The sequence below is a fragment of the Suricata suricatta genome, chromosome 16, assembly GCF_006229205.1.
Source record: "Suricata suricatta isolate VVHF042 chromosome 16, meerkat_22Aug2017_6uvM2_HiC, whole genome shotgun sequence".
In the NCBI taxonomy this organism is placed as follows: Eukaryota; Metazoa; Chordata; class Mammalia; order Carnivora; family Herpestidae; genus Suricata; species Suricata suricatta.
Window position 1 is genome coordinate 12,318,741 of NC_043715.1, and position 17,711 is coordinate 12,336,451.

The 17,711-nt window shown below is 39.7% G+C and overlaps 1 protein-coding gene and 1 non-coding gene across 4 annotated transcripts in view; both read left to right on the forward strand.

Moving 5' to 3' along the window:
• Window positions 1-17,711, forward strand: part of SF3B3 (splicing factor 3b subunit 3) — a 46,288-nt gene that overhangs the window by 8,537 nt on the left and 20,040 nt on the right. For all 3 annotated transcript variants that reach the window (XM_029925013.1, XM_029925014.1, XM_029925015.1), the window contains 6 exons: window positions 1,608-1,720; window positions 4,083-4,220; window positions 5,644-5,747; window positions 9,430-9,595; window positions 12,374-12,469; window positions 16,626-16,698. In XM_029925013.1, coding sequence (XP_029780873.1) covers window positions 1,608-1,720; window positions 4,083-4,220; window positions 5,644-5,747; window positions 9,430-9,595; window positions 12,374-12,469; window positions 16,626-16,698 — 690 coding nt within the window. The remainder of the gene's footprint in view (window positions 1-1,607; window positions 1,721-4,082; window positions 4,221-5,643; window positions 5,748-9,429; window positions 9,596-12,373; window positions 12,470-16,625; window positions 16,699-17,711) is intronic.
• Window positions 3,756-3,831, forward strand: LOC115281333. The gene has a single exon (XR_003904246.1). It is a non-coding gene; the product is annotated as a small nucleolar RNA SNORD111 (small nucleolar RNA).

The window sequence follows — 17,711 nt, forward strand, 5'->3', positions numbered from 1 at the left end:
TAGAAGAACGTTAGAAAATAGATTATGCATTTCATTACGTGCTGTAACATTAACATATGTTTAGTTGACAAGGGCTTCATTTGTTCAATAATTTGTTACTGAGTCTCTACAACCGATATGTGCACAGTCTACTGGAACCTGGGACTAGATGTGTTATCTCCTTTGATGCAAAATTGAGTTTAGTGATGAAAATGTGTAACAAAAAATTGCCCGAGTGTTTTGCCAAATGCCAAGACATGGTTGAGGAGAAAGAGGTCTCTGACCCAGGGAAAGAAAAGGAATGTATTAGAGAAATTGTTCTGGAGAAGTGCCCTCTACGCTGAGACCTCACTGAGGACTAGTTAGGAGTTTGCTAGATGTAAGGGGGCAGAGAGGAGTTTCTGATGTGGGCAAGATGCAGGGCAAGAAAGAATATGGTTCATTCAGGAAAGTGGAAACTCATTGTGATTGAGGTAGAGGTAGTGGTAGGGAGGTACCTACTAAGGATTTTATTTTTATTTATTTATTTTTATTAAAAAAATTTTTTTTACATTTATTTTTAAGAGAGTGAGGAGGAGAAGGGGCAGAGAAAGGAGACACAGAATCCGAAGCAGCCTCCAGGCTCTAGGCTCTTAGCAAGTGTTTAGCACAGAGCCCGATGTAGGGCTCGAACCCATGAACCATGAGATCATGACCTGAGCCAAAGTCAGACACTCAACCAACTGAGCCACCCAGGCGCCCCTTTATCTGTTTATTTTTTAACATTTTATTATTTTCGAGAGAGTGTGAGCAGGGGAGGGGCATAGAGAGAGAGGGACAGAGGCTCCAAAGCAAGCCCTGTGCTGACTGGCTGACACCATCAAGCCTGATGCAGGGCTTGAACTCACTAACCGTGAGATCGCTACCTGAGACAAAGTTGGACACGCAACTGAGTGAGCCACCCAGGTGCCCCTTATTTTATTTACTTACTTTTTTTTTTTTTGCTACTGAAGGATTTTAAGCAAGGGAATAATAACCTGTTAAAGATAAGCATTTTGGAAAGATAAAAGTTGCTTATGTTTTGGCTCATCAAATGGAGAATAAGACTATAAACCAGATTAGGAAGCTTTTTCATTAACCCAAGAGATTGACAGCATGAGCAGCATGAGCACTGCTAAAGAGGTAGACTCAGTAGAGCTTTGGTGGGGGGAGAATGGAGGGGTGACATCCAGGTTTCTGGTCCTATTGGTCAATAGTGGTATTCTCTGAGATGGAGAACCCAGGAGATGGGACAGATTTGGGAAGGAACTTGAGTTTGTTTATCAGTACAATGCATTTTTAAGCTATGATGGAGTATCCATATAAGAGTGTGCAGTTGGATTATAGGTCTGAAGATGAGAACCTAGTTTTGGGCTTAGCGCTAAAAATTTTAGATGTGTTATCTTGTATCTGGACAGGCTGATTTTGTCTAAACTGTGCTCCATCTGTGTCTTAGGCTAGTATCAGGGAAAAGAAACACTTTGAATGTTTCTCAGTCTCAGGCACTTGTACCCTTATCCAAGATGTGCTGAAGGAGAGAAGGAATTGAAAACCAAATTATAATTCATGGTTATGTTAAATCATTGCTAAGTTCTCTTTTTTTCTGATAGTTCCCGGAGGGTCAGATGGTCCAAGTGGAGTTCTGATCTGCTCTGAAAACTATATCACCTATAAGAACTTTGGTGACCAACCAGATATCCGCTGTCCAATTCCCAGGAGACGGGTAAAAATCTTTGCCATAAGAAAAGATACTTGTGTTTGTGAAATGAATTTATTTTTTGTAATTATAGTCTCTTAGTTTAAGTGTAAGTAGGTTTTAGTTTCTTTGTAAATCTTTTTTTTTGTCTTATTTCTGAGAGAGAGAGAGAGAGAAGGACAAAGAATGAGCAGGGGAGAGCAGAGAGAGAGGGAGACCCAGAATCTGAAGCAGACTCCAGGCTCTGAGCTGTCAGCACAGAGCCCGATGTAGGGCTCGAACTTACGAACCATGAGATAGGACCTGAGCCAAAGTTGGATGCTCAACTGACTAAGCCACCCAGGCGCCCCTGTAGGTCTTATTTTTAATAAAGCTGGTAAAGTATTTTAGTAAAGGCAAAATAAATTCTTCGAGAAAAGAAATTAAAAGCACAGTTTCTCTTTCAGAACAATCTGGATGCAAGTTTCTGATTTGAAGAAGCTGGACACATTTATTGGAGATAGATTGTTTTCCATTGCTTGTCTCCCCCCCCCCCCCCCATTCCAACATACAGGAGATTTTAAAGAATAGAACAGTGAATCTATGCCTTTTATGTAGAGGAAAAAGATTCTCCAATTTAATGTGTTACTGTATTTGGCTTTTCTTTTGTATGATACGATCTATTACATAGTTTTTAAGACTGATCATGCCCAAGAAATTTAGTTTTGTGTAATATAATTGTGTTGTGTACAGTTCAAATACCAGTTTCTCTCCTTGTCCACAAAAGTTCCCTTGTATTTACTTTTACTGTATTTTTGATTATTTTGTCTCACCTTTGTTTGCTTTTTGTCTTTGATTATACTGACATTTTTTTTTTTAAGAATCCAAGCTAATTTTCTTGAAGTTTGTCCCATATTTTCCTTATGGTTAGATCCTTGTTAATATTTTTGACAGAATTATTACATAAGCAGTGACACATTTCCCACTGCATCACATTAGGGCCACATAATTTGGTTTGACTCATTGGTGATGTTAAATTGATCACTTTAAGGTAGTGTGTGCTTGGGCTTCTTAATTGTGAAGGTTCCTTTTCCTTTTTGTAATTGGTGTGGAATCTGCTGGTGAATTTTGAGGCTGTAAATATGCTTTTCCCCTCAGTTCATTTACTACATTGGTGGTTGGAAATGGTATTTTATTGATTTTATTTATTTATTAAAATGTTTATTTTGAGAGAGAGAACTAGCAGGGGAGGGGCAGAGACAGAAAGAATCCCAAGCAGGAGACACAGGTCTCCCGAAACCCTGGGATCATGACTTGACCTGAAATCAAAAGTCTGATGCTCAACTGACTGAGCCACTCAAGCACCCCAGGTGAAGCGGAGTGTGGCGCCTGCTTGGGATTCTCTCTTTTCTCTGATTCACTCTCTCTCTCTCCCTGTTAGCCTCTCTCCTTTCACTTTCTCTAAAAATGAAAAAGGAATTGGACACTTAACCAACTGGGCCATCCAGGCACCCTGAAAGTGGTGGTTTATTGATTTTAATTTCAGTAGTTTAATGTGGAAATTATCAAGTATATGCATAAGCAAAATGTAATGAACTTCTGTGTATCCAGCTCCACCTAATTTTGTTTGATTTCTGCTTTCTCAAGCTCTTCTTTTTATATGTTTTTTAAAATCTTTTTGATATGAATTTATAGGACCAGGGATTAAAACTTTTGATATGAATTTATAGGACCAGGGATTAAAACTAATTGATCTAATATACGATGCCCAATTAAGATTCCATAAATCTTAGAAAATCAGAAGAAATCTATAAAGTTAAATTATTGGTAAGGGGTGGGGAGTAATTTGATTTGGTTGATCAGACATTTGTTGAGCATCTAAACTACAAGGCAATGTACTAGGCTTTGGGACTACAAAGAAGTTTTAAACATGTTTTGCCCTTGAAGAGCTGACTCAGTGAGGGAAATACAAAATGTTGGAAACATGAAAAATAAATTAAAATCATAGTCAAGGAGCTGTCTTATAGGAATCAAGGAAGTTGGTATAGAAGAGTGCTGAGAGGACATGTAGGCGTTTTCTTCATAGCCTAAGATGATGGCTTTAAATTTCATGTCTTTTCTCTAACATTTTTCTCTGGAGAAAGTTCTTGGTCTTGCTCATTTATTCAGGAGGTAGAGTGAAATTTTGGCTGCTTTTTTGTATACAGACTTTGCCACATATTTATAGCAAACAAGAATTTTTAGCTGTTGTTTTATTTTTTAGCTGGCAAGCTGCTCTGGGTCAAAGCTTGTGTAGAGAGGCTCCAGGTACCTGTAGACGTTGAGTGGCCTGTATTATGGTAAGGTGCTAAATATCCTAAATAAGAAGTACTCATTTCTAAGATGTTGGTTCTGTGTTTGACTTTGCTAGAATGACCTGGATGACCCTGAAAGAGGAATGATTTTTGTCTGCTCTGCTACCCATAAGACCAAATCGATGTTCTTCTTTTTGGCCCAAACTGAGCAGGGAGATATCTTCAAGATCACTTTGGAGACAGATGAAGATATGGTAAGCAGATCATGGATGGAGAGGGAAAAAATGAAAAAATCCTTTCGTTAGGTTTAGTTTATTTAAAACAATTTTTTAATGTTATTTTTTATTTCTTTAACATTTATTTTTGAGAGATAGAACACAAGTGGGGAAGAGGCAGAGATAGAAGGAGACATAGAATCCGAAGTAGGCTCCAGGCTCTGAGCTGTCAGTACAGAGCCCAATGGGGGTCTTGAACCCGCAAACCACGAGATCATGACCTGAGCTGAAGTCAGAGGCTTAACTGACTGAGCCACCACCCAGGCTCCCCTTTTAATGTTTATTTTTATTTTTGAGAGAGAGCGTGTATGACAGCAACAGTGTGGGCTGGGGAGAGGCAGAGAGAGACACACACACACAGAGAATCTGAAACAGGCTCCATGCTCTGAGCTGTCAGCACAGAGCCCGATGCAGGGCTCAAACCCATGAACCATGAGATCATGACCTGAGTTAAATTTGGATGCTTAACCAATTGAGTCATCCAGGTGCCCCTTGTTACACCAATTTTAATGTATTTAAATCTTATTTCAAAAACTGATGTTAAAATTTTTTTTAGGTTTATTTATTTTTATAGAGGGGGACAGGCAGAGAGGGAGCGAGAGGATCCCGAGCAGCGTTTGCCAGCGCAGAGCCCAATGCAGGGCTTGAACCCACAAACTGTGCGTTCAAGATCACCACCTGAGTCAGAATCATGAGTCAGACATTTAACTGACTGAACCAGCCAGGTGCCCTGAAAAACTGATATGTATGTATACATTTCAGGTTTAAAATGTAGTTTTATAAACGATTTGTTCATTAAAACTATGAAACAGGACAATTAATACTTTACAGGTTAATAAAGTGGAAACAAAATGACTTAAAAAGTGGTTATGTAAGCTTTTAAAAATTGGAATTGGTATATGAATGTACGTTTTCTCTTCTGGTTAAAAGATGCCTATTCTGGTAATCTCATACGTAATAATATGAGATCAAGTAATGCCACTTCTAGTGAGTAATGAGAAAGCTCTCCCTGTTTACTGAAAATTGGTAATACACTTGATCTGTTACTGTTTCCATCCTATGGAGGAGCTCTGGATAGCTGTGCAATTTTTTATGTATTTTTTTCTCTCAGGAGTTGACATGTTTTTTGGTGAAGACCTAGTAGTAAACATCATCGGCTTATATGGGCTGCGTAGTCTGTATCTCAGCAACTCAGTTCTGCCATTGTGATACAGAAGCCACCATAGGAAGTGTAAAGGAATAGGCGTGGCTAGTCTTGGGCCTTAGTTTGCTAACCCCTGGTTTGAATACTAAGTATGATATTTTACTTGCTACTCTGCTTATATTGTCTTATAATACTGGGCTGCCTTCTGTGGCCTAGGTTCATTGCTTACACAATAGAATCTCTTTTTTTCCATTCCAGGTTACTGAGATTCGGCTCAAGTATTTCGATACGGTGCCTGTTGCTGCTGCCATGTGTGTGCTTAAAACAGGCTTCCTTTTTGTAGCATCAGAATTTGGAAATCAGTGAGTAATCTTTTTATGACCCTAGTTCACCCTGGTTACTATAAAAGTTGGGAGGAGGGAGATGTGGCTTCAAGGCCACAGAGCTTTCCACAAAACTTTCTTCAAAAGTTTTGCCTTCCTTTCTCCCTTTATGTTCTTTTTTTATTTTTATTTTTATTATTGTTTTGGTTATCTTCCCTACTTCCCTGGCTTTCTTCAAATAGTACCTGTGGGTAGCGGCAAAAATAGCTTCAGAAGTGATCTTTTCTGAGTTTTTTGCTGGACATTTCACTGAATATTTGTGGAACTACTTAACATGTTCCACCAGTACTTCACTTGTACAAATCTAAAGTTGAAGCTCATCAGTACCCATAGCTGCCCAGCCACATCACTGACCTTCCTAGCCTCAATATGTCTGTTAATGACTAATAGACCAGTTCTCGCAACTTGAGTGTAAAAATCTCAATTTTTGTGGTTACAGTCTAGTTCACTAGTCTACTTACTGTATTGCCTTTCCTGTAGAACTTTGGCCTTTATAATCATCTCATTAAGCAGCCAAGACATAACCCTGAGGAAATCCTTTCCCTTATCCCTGTGTTATAATCTTTGATGACTTTTTATTGCCAAGTGGATAAACTCTGAGCTCTGGCCTTGAATTTAAGACCAGTCAGTATCTAAATCTCCAAATTATTTACACAGGATAAGATACCATAGCCTTGCCAGTATCTGCTCACAGTATCAGTGCAAACCACTTAACTTGATGTGGTTTGCTTGTAATAAAAATGAAGGTGTATCTAGGATTCTATGCCATTTCTACCTTGTCTCTAGCTGGTTTTCCTTTCTTAGACATGCCTCTTACTCATACTCATACTCAACAGACTTTATTCAGAGGATTTGGGAGTGTTTGCTTAATGGGTATAAAGTTTCTGTTTGGGAGTGTCTGGGTGGCTCAGTCTGTTAAAAATTCAACTGTAGTTTGAATCCGTAAGTGTGGGATGAAATTTTGATAATGCTAAATTGTCCTTACAAAGATGATGGGAATGTAAACTTGCTCCATCAAGACCTGCTCCCATCAAACAAGCAGAATGCCTCTGACAATTGCTCACCTGAAGGTTAACAGCAACACCAGTTCCTCTCTCCTGGTCTAAAAGTCACCTCTTGGGGCAGAGAGTAGAAAAACAGCATGTACAAGTAGATGCTTGTTTGAGTGAGATGCATTTGAGCTCGTAAGAAATTATCCATTGCTGCTGGAGCTGAAGTCCGTAACACTTAAAAAATGCTGATTTGGGGCATCAGAAACATGCGCATGAGTATTAATCATAAAGCAACCTACTTATCAAACACTTAGTACTGTGTTCTAAACACTTTGCCAGTATTAATATAGTACGTAATATTTCCAGTGAGACAGTGCCATTATCTCTTATATACTGAGGGAACTGGGTCACAGAATTCGTCAAATTTGTGAATTTGTGAAAGAAATTGATAATATACCTAAGTCCCAGACAATCTGATTCTAGAGTTCCTGCTCTGAAGTATAACACCATAGTTACTGAAGCTGCTTTGCCAAGATTTGGCCAGAAAAGCCTTTCCTGTGACCGAGGGAGTGAGCCCATCCTTTTGATTATCTGGCAGTTAGTAGGCACTGAAGGTATCTTTGACAAGTGGTTTTCATCATCTCTGTATACACATTTTGCTTGAGGAAGGAATTTATATTAATTTTTATATGTTTATCATATATTTTCAGTGCTTTTGTAAATTGTTCAAGGATAATAACCCTGTTTGCTTTTTTTAATTTAGTATAGAATCTGATGTGTTTATCAAAAGTGGTAAATGCTGAGGTTTATGTGACCAACATTTGAGCACTTTATATATTTCAGATGCTGATTTAGTCATTTTATCCTGCTTCTAAAAAGCTATACTTGATATTGTTGTTTAAAGTGCTCTATATTGAAGGTCCTGGTATATTAATCATGACCAATAATCTGATGTTTCTTTTTTAAATTGAGCTTCTTCCCAAAAGCTAAGTGCATACTCAGCTTATGATGGCATATTGTTATAGATTATCTACTTTTTAGAAAAATATGTATTATTTATATTTGAGGGAGAGAGACAAAGCATGAGCTGGGGAGGGGCAGAGAAAGAGGGACACAGAATCGGAAGCAGTCTCCAGGTTCTGCACTGTCTGCACAGAGCCTGATTTGAGACGTGAACCCACGAAATGTGAGATCATGAACTTAGCCAGTCAGAAGCTTAACCAGACTGAGCCATCCAGGCAGGTGCCCCTAGATTATCTACTCTTGAAGTTGCTTTACTTCTTTTTATTTATTTTTTTGGTGGCTTGCTTTTGAATCCGTTCACTAAGCATTATTAGCTAGAGGACAGACAGGAGAAGGGCAAGATGATTTTGTTGCTTATTAACTCTCATATATTTATGTTTTGGGAAATAATACTGTCATAGCTTATGGTAATGCAAAGTGACCACCAGTTCTTGCTTTCTGTTAGAGTTGGCCTGCTTATTGGTTAAAGTAGGAAATGGTTGTAGGTTTCTTTGGATTTCATCTATCTATATTTAATTTTATTTGACAAACTGTTCTTACTAGGTTCCATGCCCTGTTCTAAGTACTCATTGAATTTTGTGGGAAGGTGCTATTCTGTTTTACAAATTGATAGAAGTGAGGCATAGATTAGGTAATTATATGCAACTAGTTAAAGGGTAAAGCTGGAATTCAAACCTGGGTGCTGTAGTGGAAGCCAGGTGCTTTTAACTACTGTAATGCTAAGGTCCTTCCATTGTACCAGTCTGGATTCAGTAGAATTAATTTTTTTAAAGTAATTTTTACACCCAACGTGGAGCTTGAACTCACAACCCCAAGATTAAGAGTTCAGTGCTCTACCAACTGAGCCAGCCAGGCACTTCCTGAATTCAGCAGTCTTTATTTCTTTATCCCCCTCTATTTTTAAAAAAAGTTTTTTAAGTTTATTCATTTATTTAGAGAGAGAAAGAGCAAGCAGGGGAAGGGCAGAGAGAGAATCCCAAGCAGGTTCTGCACTGTCAGCATGGAACCTAATATAGGGCTTGAATTTATGAACTGTGAAATCATAATCTGAGCCGAAACTTAGTCAAATGCTTAATTGAGTGAGCCACCCAGTCAACTCCCCTCCTTTTTTTTAATGTTTATCTTTGAGAGAGAGAGACACAGAATCCGAAGCAGGCTCCAGGTTCTGAGCTGTCAGCATAGAGCCTGATGTGTGCCTCAGGCTCATGAATGGTGAGATCATGGCCTGAGCGACCCAGGTGCCCCTATCCTATTCTCTTCTAAGGAAGAAGATCCCACTCATATAAACAGATGATGACTCCGTGTGCATGTTAGAATTTTGATAGGTGTTTTTTTTTAATTTTTTAATGTTTTATTTGTTTTTGAGAGAAAGAGACACAGCATGAGCAGGGGAGAGTCAGAGAGAGGGAGACACAGAATCCAAAGACAGGCTCCAAGCTCCCAAGCTGTCAGCACAGAGCCTGATGTGAGGCTTGAACCCATGAACTGTGAGATCATGACCTGAGCCAAAGTTGAACACTTAACCGACTGAGCCATTCAGGCGCCCCTCGATAGGTATTTTGTAAAGTGCTTTGTGAGGATTATGTTTATGGCAGACATCCTTAGACAGAAAATGTTTAACTAAAGTCTTCTTTTCTTTTTCCCAGTTACTTATATCAAATTGCACATCTTGGAGATGATGATGAAGAACCTGAGTTTTCATCTGCCATGCCTCTGGAAGAAGGAGATACATTCTTCTTCCAGCCAAGGCCGCTCAAAAACCTTGTGCTGGTCGATGAGTTGGACAGCCTCTCTCCCATTTTGTTTTGCCAGGTGTGGATCTTTCTAGTCACGTCCACAATGAGCCAGCCAAATGTTTCTGAATCTGAATAAGTATTAAAGAATTTTTTTTAATTGAGGTTTTAAAGTTATTTTGAGAGAGACAGAGATAGCCTAAGTGGGTCAGGGGGAGAGAGGGCAACAGAATCCCAACCAAGCTCTGCACCGGCAGTTTGGAGCTTGACATGGGGCTGGAACTCAGAACTCATGTGATCATGACCTGAGCCAAGACCAGGAGCCAGATGCTTAACCAACTGAGCCACCCCAGGCACCCCTAAATGGGTTTAAAGTTTTAACTCCAGTTAAATTAAGATCTGGTCTAAGTGAGGCTCATCAGCATGTCTGAGAAATGACCAGAATGTAAGGGTGAAAAAAATAAAGGTGCATATTGGAGAACTGCAACCCCCCCATAAATCCTTAGGGTTTTTATTTTAATTCCATAACTCATGTTCAGTATAAAAATTAAAGCTGTACAAAAGGTGAATGGTAAAATTCCTATCCTTAGTCTTATTTTCAACTTTTATTTACTGAGGATACTGCTGGTAACAACTTCTTATGATTGCTTCTGGGCATTTCTCCTGTATCAGTGCATGTGCATGTATTTTATGTTTTTCTTTTTAATGTAAATAGGTTCATATGCATCAGTATTCACTTAATAGTCTCTAAATACTATCTTTTTTTTTTTTGTTTTAATTATTTTGAGAGAGAGAGAGAACATGAGCAGGGGAGGGGCAGAGAGAGAGAGGGAGAGAATCCTAAGCAGGCTCCACACTGCTAGTGCAGAGCCCGACGTGGGGCTTGATCCCATGAACCACAAGATCATGACCTGAGCCGAAACCAAGAGTTGGACGCTTAAGCGACTGAGTCACCCAGGTGCCCTTGTCTCTTATTTGAACACTATGTTTCTTTTTTTTTTTTTTTATGTTTTTTATTTATTTTTGAGAGACATAGACAGCATGAGCAGGGGAGGGTCAGAGAGAGAGGGAGACACAGAATCTCAAGCAGGCTCCAGGCTCTGAGCTAGCTTGTCAGCACAGAGCCTGACACAGGGCTCGAACCATGAACTGTGAGATTATGACCTGAGCCGAAGCCGGACACTTAACTGACCAAGCCACCCAGGCGCCCCTCTGCTTCTTTTTTAAAAAACTCTAGAGACACTGGGATCAGTCAGTAACAGAACTTTTTAAAATACATCCTCAAGGAGGAACCCCAGGTGGCCTAGGATGGGGAATGTGTCCCGTTGCTTGTGCTCAATTTTAGCAGGAATTTTGTCATACATTTGTATCTTGGGTTACTGGAGTTTGAGTGAACATTAGGTGCCATCCTACCCTGTCACATTGATTACACTTCTGATGGAGAGAGAGGTTTGCCTACTGTGTGCTGGAGAAACAAGTTAGTGTTGAGCCACTATTCCTGGTAAAATTAACCATTCTGAAATTAACTGCTTTTCCTCTTTTTGAGAAAGCATTAACCCTGAGGCAACAGATAATAAGTAAATTCCTATTAGATTATGAGTAATTCCTACCCCCATTTCATTGGAATTTGAGGAAATAATTATATAGTTTGTAGATAAGATAAAGAATAAAATTAATGGAAAGTTCAGGTAACTACAGCAGGCTGTGGGTATTTTGTGCCATGTATATCCTTACCAGCCTGGTGAGGCAGCTAGATCTGTTCTTGAGTACTATTTTTAATTGCATATCGTAATAAACATAAGATAGCCAATATAGCAAAATATTTTTAAGTGTGAAAAAGTAATATATGTGCTTTTTAAAAAATTTTTAAGTGTTTTTTATTTATTTTTGAGAGAGTGATCAGGGGAGGGTCAGAGAGAGAGGGAGATACAGAATTGGAAGCAGGCTCCAGGCTCTGAGCTAGCTGTCAGTACAGAGCCTGATGTGGGGCTCGAACCCAGAAACTGTGAGATCATGATCTGAGGCGAAGCCAGACACTTAACCGACTGAGCCCCCCAGGCGCCCCTGTGCTTCTTTATCAAGGCTGTAAATAACAAGATGGTGCATTTGAAATAGGCGAGTTAGTTTTTTTCAGTAAGAGATCTAGGTGGAGGTTATACAGCTTCCACTCAGCACACCTTTGTCCATGTCACAGTAAGCTGTGCTGCCTTATGAACAGTCTGGAATTTTCATTTGGACTGACTTGTTTGACAAAACTACAGTAAAAAATGATCGACTTCTTTACGTATTGGCCAACGAATGGACTGAAAAGCAGCTAAATATCTGGGATACCAGCTCATGGCTTCCCCATCTAGTGGCTGAACTGTCAGGTGCAGTTACCCACTAGTTAGTGAGCTACATCATAGGAGCATCTGTGGATAGGGCAACTTTGGTAACACATAGTCTAACAGATTTAGTAAATGTAATTTTGAATTAGTGATGAGTGGAATAATTGGAGGTATATAAATTTTGATGTTATATGAATAAGTATGATTTTTATTGGTGACAGGTCACGGATCCTGATAATATTTTAATTTATATTTTTAGCTGAAAGGAAATGGCTAAATTTCAGTTGGAGGTTATGTAACCAATACTCTGCTAATTTAAGAATTTATACAAGCCTTTTTTTATTAGTAAAACTTGCTTTAAACTGATTTGCCTTTTGGAATATGGGGGCTTTTTTTCCATTGATGTCCCCAGGGCTGGTAGCCGATATGTAAGTTTAGTAAACTAAAAAGTATTTTGTCCCCTGAGAATAATCAAGTTTGGTGTGAAAACTTGTTACAAGTAGATATTTTTTGCCTTTTGCTCTGTGCAGATAGCTGATCTGGCCAATGAAGACACGCCACAGCTGTATGTGGCTTGTGGTAGGGGACCCCGATCATCTCTAAGAGTCCTGAGGCATGGACTTGAGGTAAGATGGGTGTTTTTAGATCATCTGCATGGTTTGGAGGAAAGCGTTGAAAAAGCAGCTTATGGCTTTATTCTGATGAGATCAGTGATATATTTAATGTTTCTGTGAAAGAAAAAAATGTTGTCTTTTCCTATTTCCATAAAAGAGTTTAAGTTTCCTGTTCTTTGACATGTTAGCACAATAGGCACATTTTTAAAAATTGAGAAATGGGGGTAAAGGGGGGGAAATAACGTCTACTGGGTCCAGGCTCAGTAGTCATAACATAGAGCAAATCTGCATGGAACATTTTACTCCCATTTTTTTTCTAGTCTTGGTCTCTATTCAGTGTTTTTAGATGTTTATATGTTTTTGCCTAAATACTTTTTGTATTTTTGTTACTAAGTTTATTCCTTATTATGTGTTCTCAGGTTGTATGATTTTTAGTGTTTCTATAATATTCCACTCTAGTGGTTAGATCAGAACTTGTGTAATAAATTCTTAATTGTTGGATCTTTTAGGTGATAGAGACACTCAAAATTTTCTTTAAAAAATTAAAAAAAAATTTTTAATGTTTATTTATTTATTTATTTTTGAGAGACACAGAGAGACAGTGTGAGCAGGGAGGGTCAGAGAAAAGGAGACACAGAATCTGAAGCAGGCTCCAGGCTCTGAGCTAGCTGTCACAGAGCCCGACGCAGGGCTCAAACCTATGAACCGTGAGATCATGACCTGAGCCGAAGCCGGACACTTAACCGACTAAGCCACCCAGGCGCCCCTCTTTTTAAAATGTTTTAAATGTTTATGTATTTTTGAGAGAAAGCCCGTGCGCATAAGTGGGGGAGGCGGAGAGAGAGGGAGACACAGAACCTGAAGTAGGTTCCAGGTGCAGAGCCTGACACAGGGTTCAAACCCACAAACTATGAGATCATGGCCTGAGTTGAAGTTGGATGCTTAACCAACTGAGCCAGCCAGGTGCCCCCAAAATTATCTTTTCAAATGCTACATCTTACTGCTATTCTAGAGTTCTTGCTTTTTAGCAAGTTCCCTAGACTTGATTTTATTAGAAGGGAAAAAAGCTTCCTATGACAGTTTGCTTCAGAGTTGGGAGTTGGCAGACTATAAACTCAATGGCCCACTGCCTGTTTTTGTAAATTTTTATTGGAACATAGTTAAGATGACCTTGGTTTTGAATTCTGGCTCTATCACAATAGCTACTACTAAGCTTTTGTTTCCTCTTCTGTAAAACAAGCTTAAGGACCTGCTTTAAGGATTGTTGTGTGAATTAAATGAGGTAATACATAAAAAGAAGCACTTAGGTCAAGGTCTGACATACAGTAAACAAATATGTTAGCTAGTAACACTGTTTATATGTTTCAGGGGGTGCCTAGGTGGCTTAGTCTGTTAAGCATCTGACTCTCGGTTTTTGGCTCAGGTCATGATCTCATGGTTTGTAGGAGTGAGCACCGCATCCGGGCTCTGTGCAGCAGCAGAGCACAGAGCCTTCGGATTCTCTCTCCTCTCTCTCTGCCTCTCCCTCCACTTGTGTGCATGTGCTCTAACTCTCTCAAAATAAACATACGTTAAAAAATATATATATTGCTCTTTCAGAAATTTGAAAAGTTTTGGGCTGTGCGAAAATAATCAGGCCACCCAATTTTTAATAACTCAAACCCAATTTAGACTAATAGTTTTTAATTAGTTATTGCTTGTTGGATCCCATTTAGCCTTTGGCAAAAGCTAGCATTCTCCACCAAAAGCACATATGTGCATTGACAGAAAATGTTGTCTACAGTATAAGGAATAAAGGATCCCAATTAAGACTCAATGTTTTGTTTTGTTTTTTTTAACATTTATTTGTTTTTGAGAGAGAGAGACAGAAATAGCGTGAGCACGGAGGGTCAGAGAGAGAGAGGGAGACACAGAATCTGAAGACAGACTCCAGGCTCTGAGCTGTCAGCACAGAGCCCGACATGGGGCTCGAACCCACATGAGATCATGTCCTGAGCCGAAGGTGGACGCTTAACCGACTGAGCCACACAGGCGCCCCAAGACTCAATGTTTTTGAGTCTTCTGCTCCCACCCAATTTTTTCCAATTCTCTAAAAAATCCTTGTTATACAGAAACATAGTTTGAAATCATTGAACATTCCTTTCTTACTATATGTATATGTTTTATTTTATTATTATTTTTTTAATGTTTTTAATTTATTTTTGAGAGACAGAGAGCGTGAGCAGGGGAGGGTCAGAGAGAGAGGGAGACACAGAATCTGAAGCAGGCTCCAGGCTCTGAGCTAGCTGTCAGCGCAGAGCACGACATGGGGCTCGAACCCACAAACCATGAAATCATGACCTGGGCTGAAGCTGAATGCTTAACCGACCGAGCCATCCAGGCGCCCCCTGTATATATATTGTGAAGGGGGGAGGGAGACACAGAATCTGAAGCACGTTCCAGGCTCTTGAGTTGTTAGCACAGAGCCTGATGAAGGGCTCGAACTCAAAATCCTGAGACCTTGACCTGAGCCGAAGCCAGATGCTTAACCAACTGAGCCACCCAGGTGCCTCCCTGTATATCTGTTGAACCTCGTTGTTTAGCTAGATTGTGGTCTCATTTGAGCAGGGTCACTATCACGTAGTACATTTGGTATAGAGGATAGTGCACCTAACACTTAAATTTTATTGGTGATGACGTTTTTCGCAGTTCTGTTCTATGATCAGATATTCCTATTTTATCAGTATAAAAGGGGTAATGCCTTTAATGCATATATGTGAGTTCTCTTTATGAAATGTGGTTACACAGTACAATATATTAAGCAGTCTAATTATTTCTGGGTGGTTTTATTTTTTTTATTATTTTTTAAAATGTTTTATTTATTTTTGGTACAGAGAGAGAGCATGAGAGGGGGAGGGTCAGAGAGAGAAGGAGACACAGAACCAGAAGTAGGCTCCAGGCTCTGAGCTAGCTGTCAGCACAGAGCCCGATGCGGGGCTCGAACCCACGAGCGTGAGATCTGACCTGAGCCGAAGTCGGAGGCTTAACCGACTGAGCCACCCAGGTTCCCCTCTGGGTGGTTTTAAAGATAATATTTTTGTTTTGGAATGGTTTTATATTTACAGAAAAATTAGGGATCGTACAGAGAATTCAGGTATAACATACACACGTTTTCTCCTCCAGATCTTTTCGTCTCAGATATTTCATTTCCTCTCATGTTTGAGAACTTCTAGGACATTCAGAGGATTCTTGACTCTAACCTTAAGGAACATAACAGTTTAGTAGGAAGGACATAATAATTCCTGAAATCGCTTTTTAGGAGTTAGGAAATAGGATACCCTCTGAGGTGGTGATTGAGATGTCTATGACAGCTTCTAGGAGGGAGAGTGGACTGCCAGGTAAGAGGATAAGGGAAGAGAGGCGCCTGGGTGGCTCAGTCGGGTTAAACCTCCGGCTTCGGCGCAGGTCAGATCTCACGCTCGTGGGTTCGAGCCCCGCATCGGGCTCTGTGCTGACAGCTAGCTCAGAGCCTGGAGCCTGCTTCCGGTTCTGTGTCGTCTTCTCTCTCTGATCCTCCCCCTTTCATGCTCTATCTCTGTATCAAAAATAAATAAAACATTAAAAAAAAAAAAAAGAGGATAAGGGAAGATTTTTCCTGAAGGATGTGGCATTTGAATCAGTCCTTGAAGAGAGATGTGATTTAGCCTTAAGGGGTTAGGAAGAGAAATGGGCTTAGATGGCTGTTGCATTCCACGTGCTTTCTTTTTGAGGAGTATCTAGGCATGGCGTACCTAAAGGAAATGCATGTTTTTTGCTGCAGCACTATTCTCCTAAACATTCCATCCCTTTTTACTAAAGTTTGTTATGGGCATCTCCAATTCTTCCATGCCTTTTTGGTTCTTAACTTTTTTTTTTGACAGACCATTTCCATTCTTTTAAAGATTTTTTAAAAATTATTTTTTTTATTTTTAAGTAGTCTCTACACTCAACATGGAGCTCCAGCTTATAAGCCTGAGATCAGGAGTTACATGCGCTACCAGCTGAGCCAGTCAGTTGCTCCAGTTCCAGTCTTTTAATCCAGCATGCAGTATGAGCACTGCTGTATCAAAATCCTATTAAAAGTGTAGCTGTAAGCAGGGAGCTAAATTCTGTGCTCACTGGGTCTGTGATTTGTCTCCTCTCCTGTCAGGTATCAGAAATGGCTGTCTCTGAGTTACCCGGTAACCCCAATGCTGTCTGGACAGTGCGTCGGCACATTGAAGGTAAGCAGCCCTTTCCCAACAGTCAAAATGTGGGTCTGGGTGATATTGACAATAGAAGGCTTATTAGGAGGTTGCATTCATAACATTTTTATATTGCTTTATTTAACAATATTCTAGAAACTTTTTCTGGCCAGACACCATGTTTCCCAGGCTCTCTCAATCAGGATGCCTTCCCCTTTTTTGTATGCATGAAGAAGCGGTGCATTAGGGTGGCTCTTCATACATCTACACTCCAGTATCGTAGAGCTGTCATACGTGTTGTTCTTTGACTATGTTCATCCTGTTCCATCTGTGCAACAGGTGTGGTGTGAGGGAGTTTTTGTTTCTTCAGTTTTCTTCATCAGTTTTCTCCTGTATGCTGGAACCATGGTGAAGTTGAAGATGTCCTAGGTATTAAGAGATTTAATTAAGCTTATTAATCAGTTAGTTCTGCTCAATGGGTGTAGTTGTACTTACAGGAACTGAAGATTGAGATTGAATGGAATCATAATTTTAGAATGCATGGAAAAGAATGGGTGGAGGAAAGAGGAGTCTGAGCTCCTGGATAAAAATGGCCACCTCATCCTAAAATTTTGAAATTTATTTAAAAATGCATAACATAGTATAACAGCAGGAAATTCTTGAGTCAGTTGAATTTGAGGAATGAAACTTAATTCTCATTTTCCCTTGGATTCTTTGGGAGTATAGGTCATTTCTATTCCTAGACTTCTTTCTCTTGTTCCCTCAGGAATGTGGGCCTGGTGAGATCACCCTGGCCAGCATACAAAGCTTTTTCAAGAAAACAGCTGGAAATCTTCCTGATATTTTGATGTTTTGATGTTTGATTTTATGGGAGCTGGGAAATGTGTAGGAGGGAAACCTCGTGTTATTAGTAGAACGCACATTGTGGTGGATTTTGTTCTCATGTGGGCATTTAAACCAAGTCTGAGTTGAGTAGAAAGAAAAACCAGAAACCAGATAGGAAATTAGTAGGTTTATTTTTGCTAGGAGATAATTACTAGATGATTGATTTT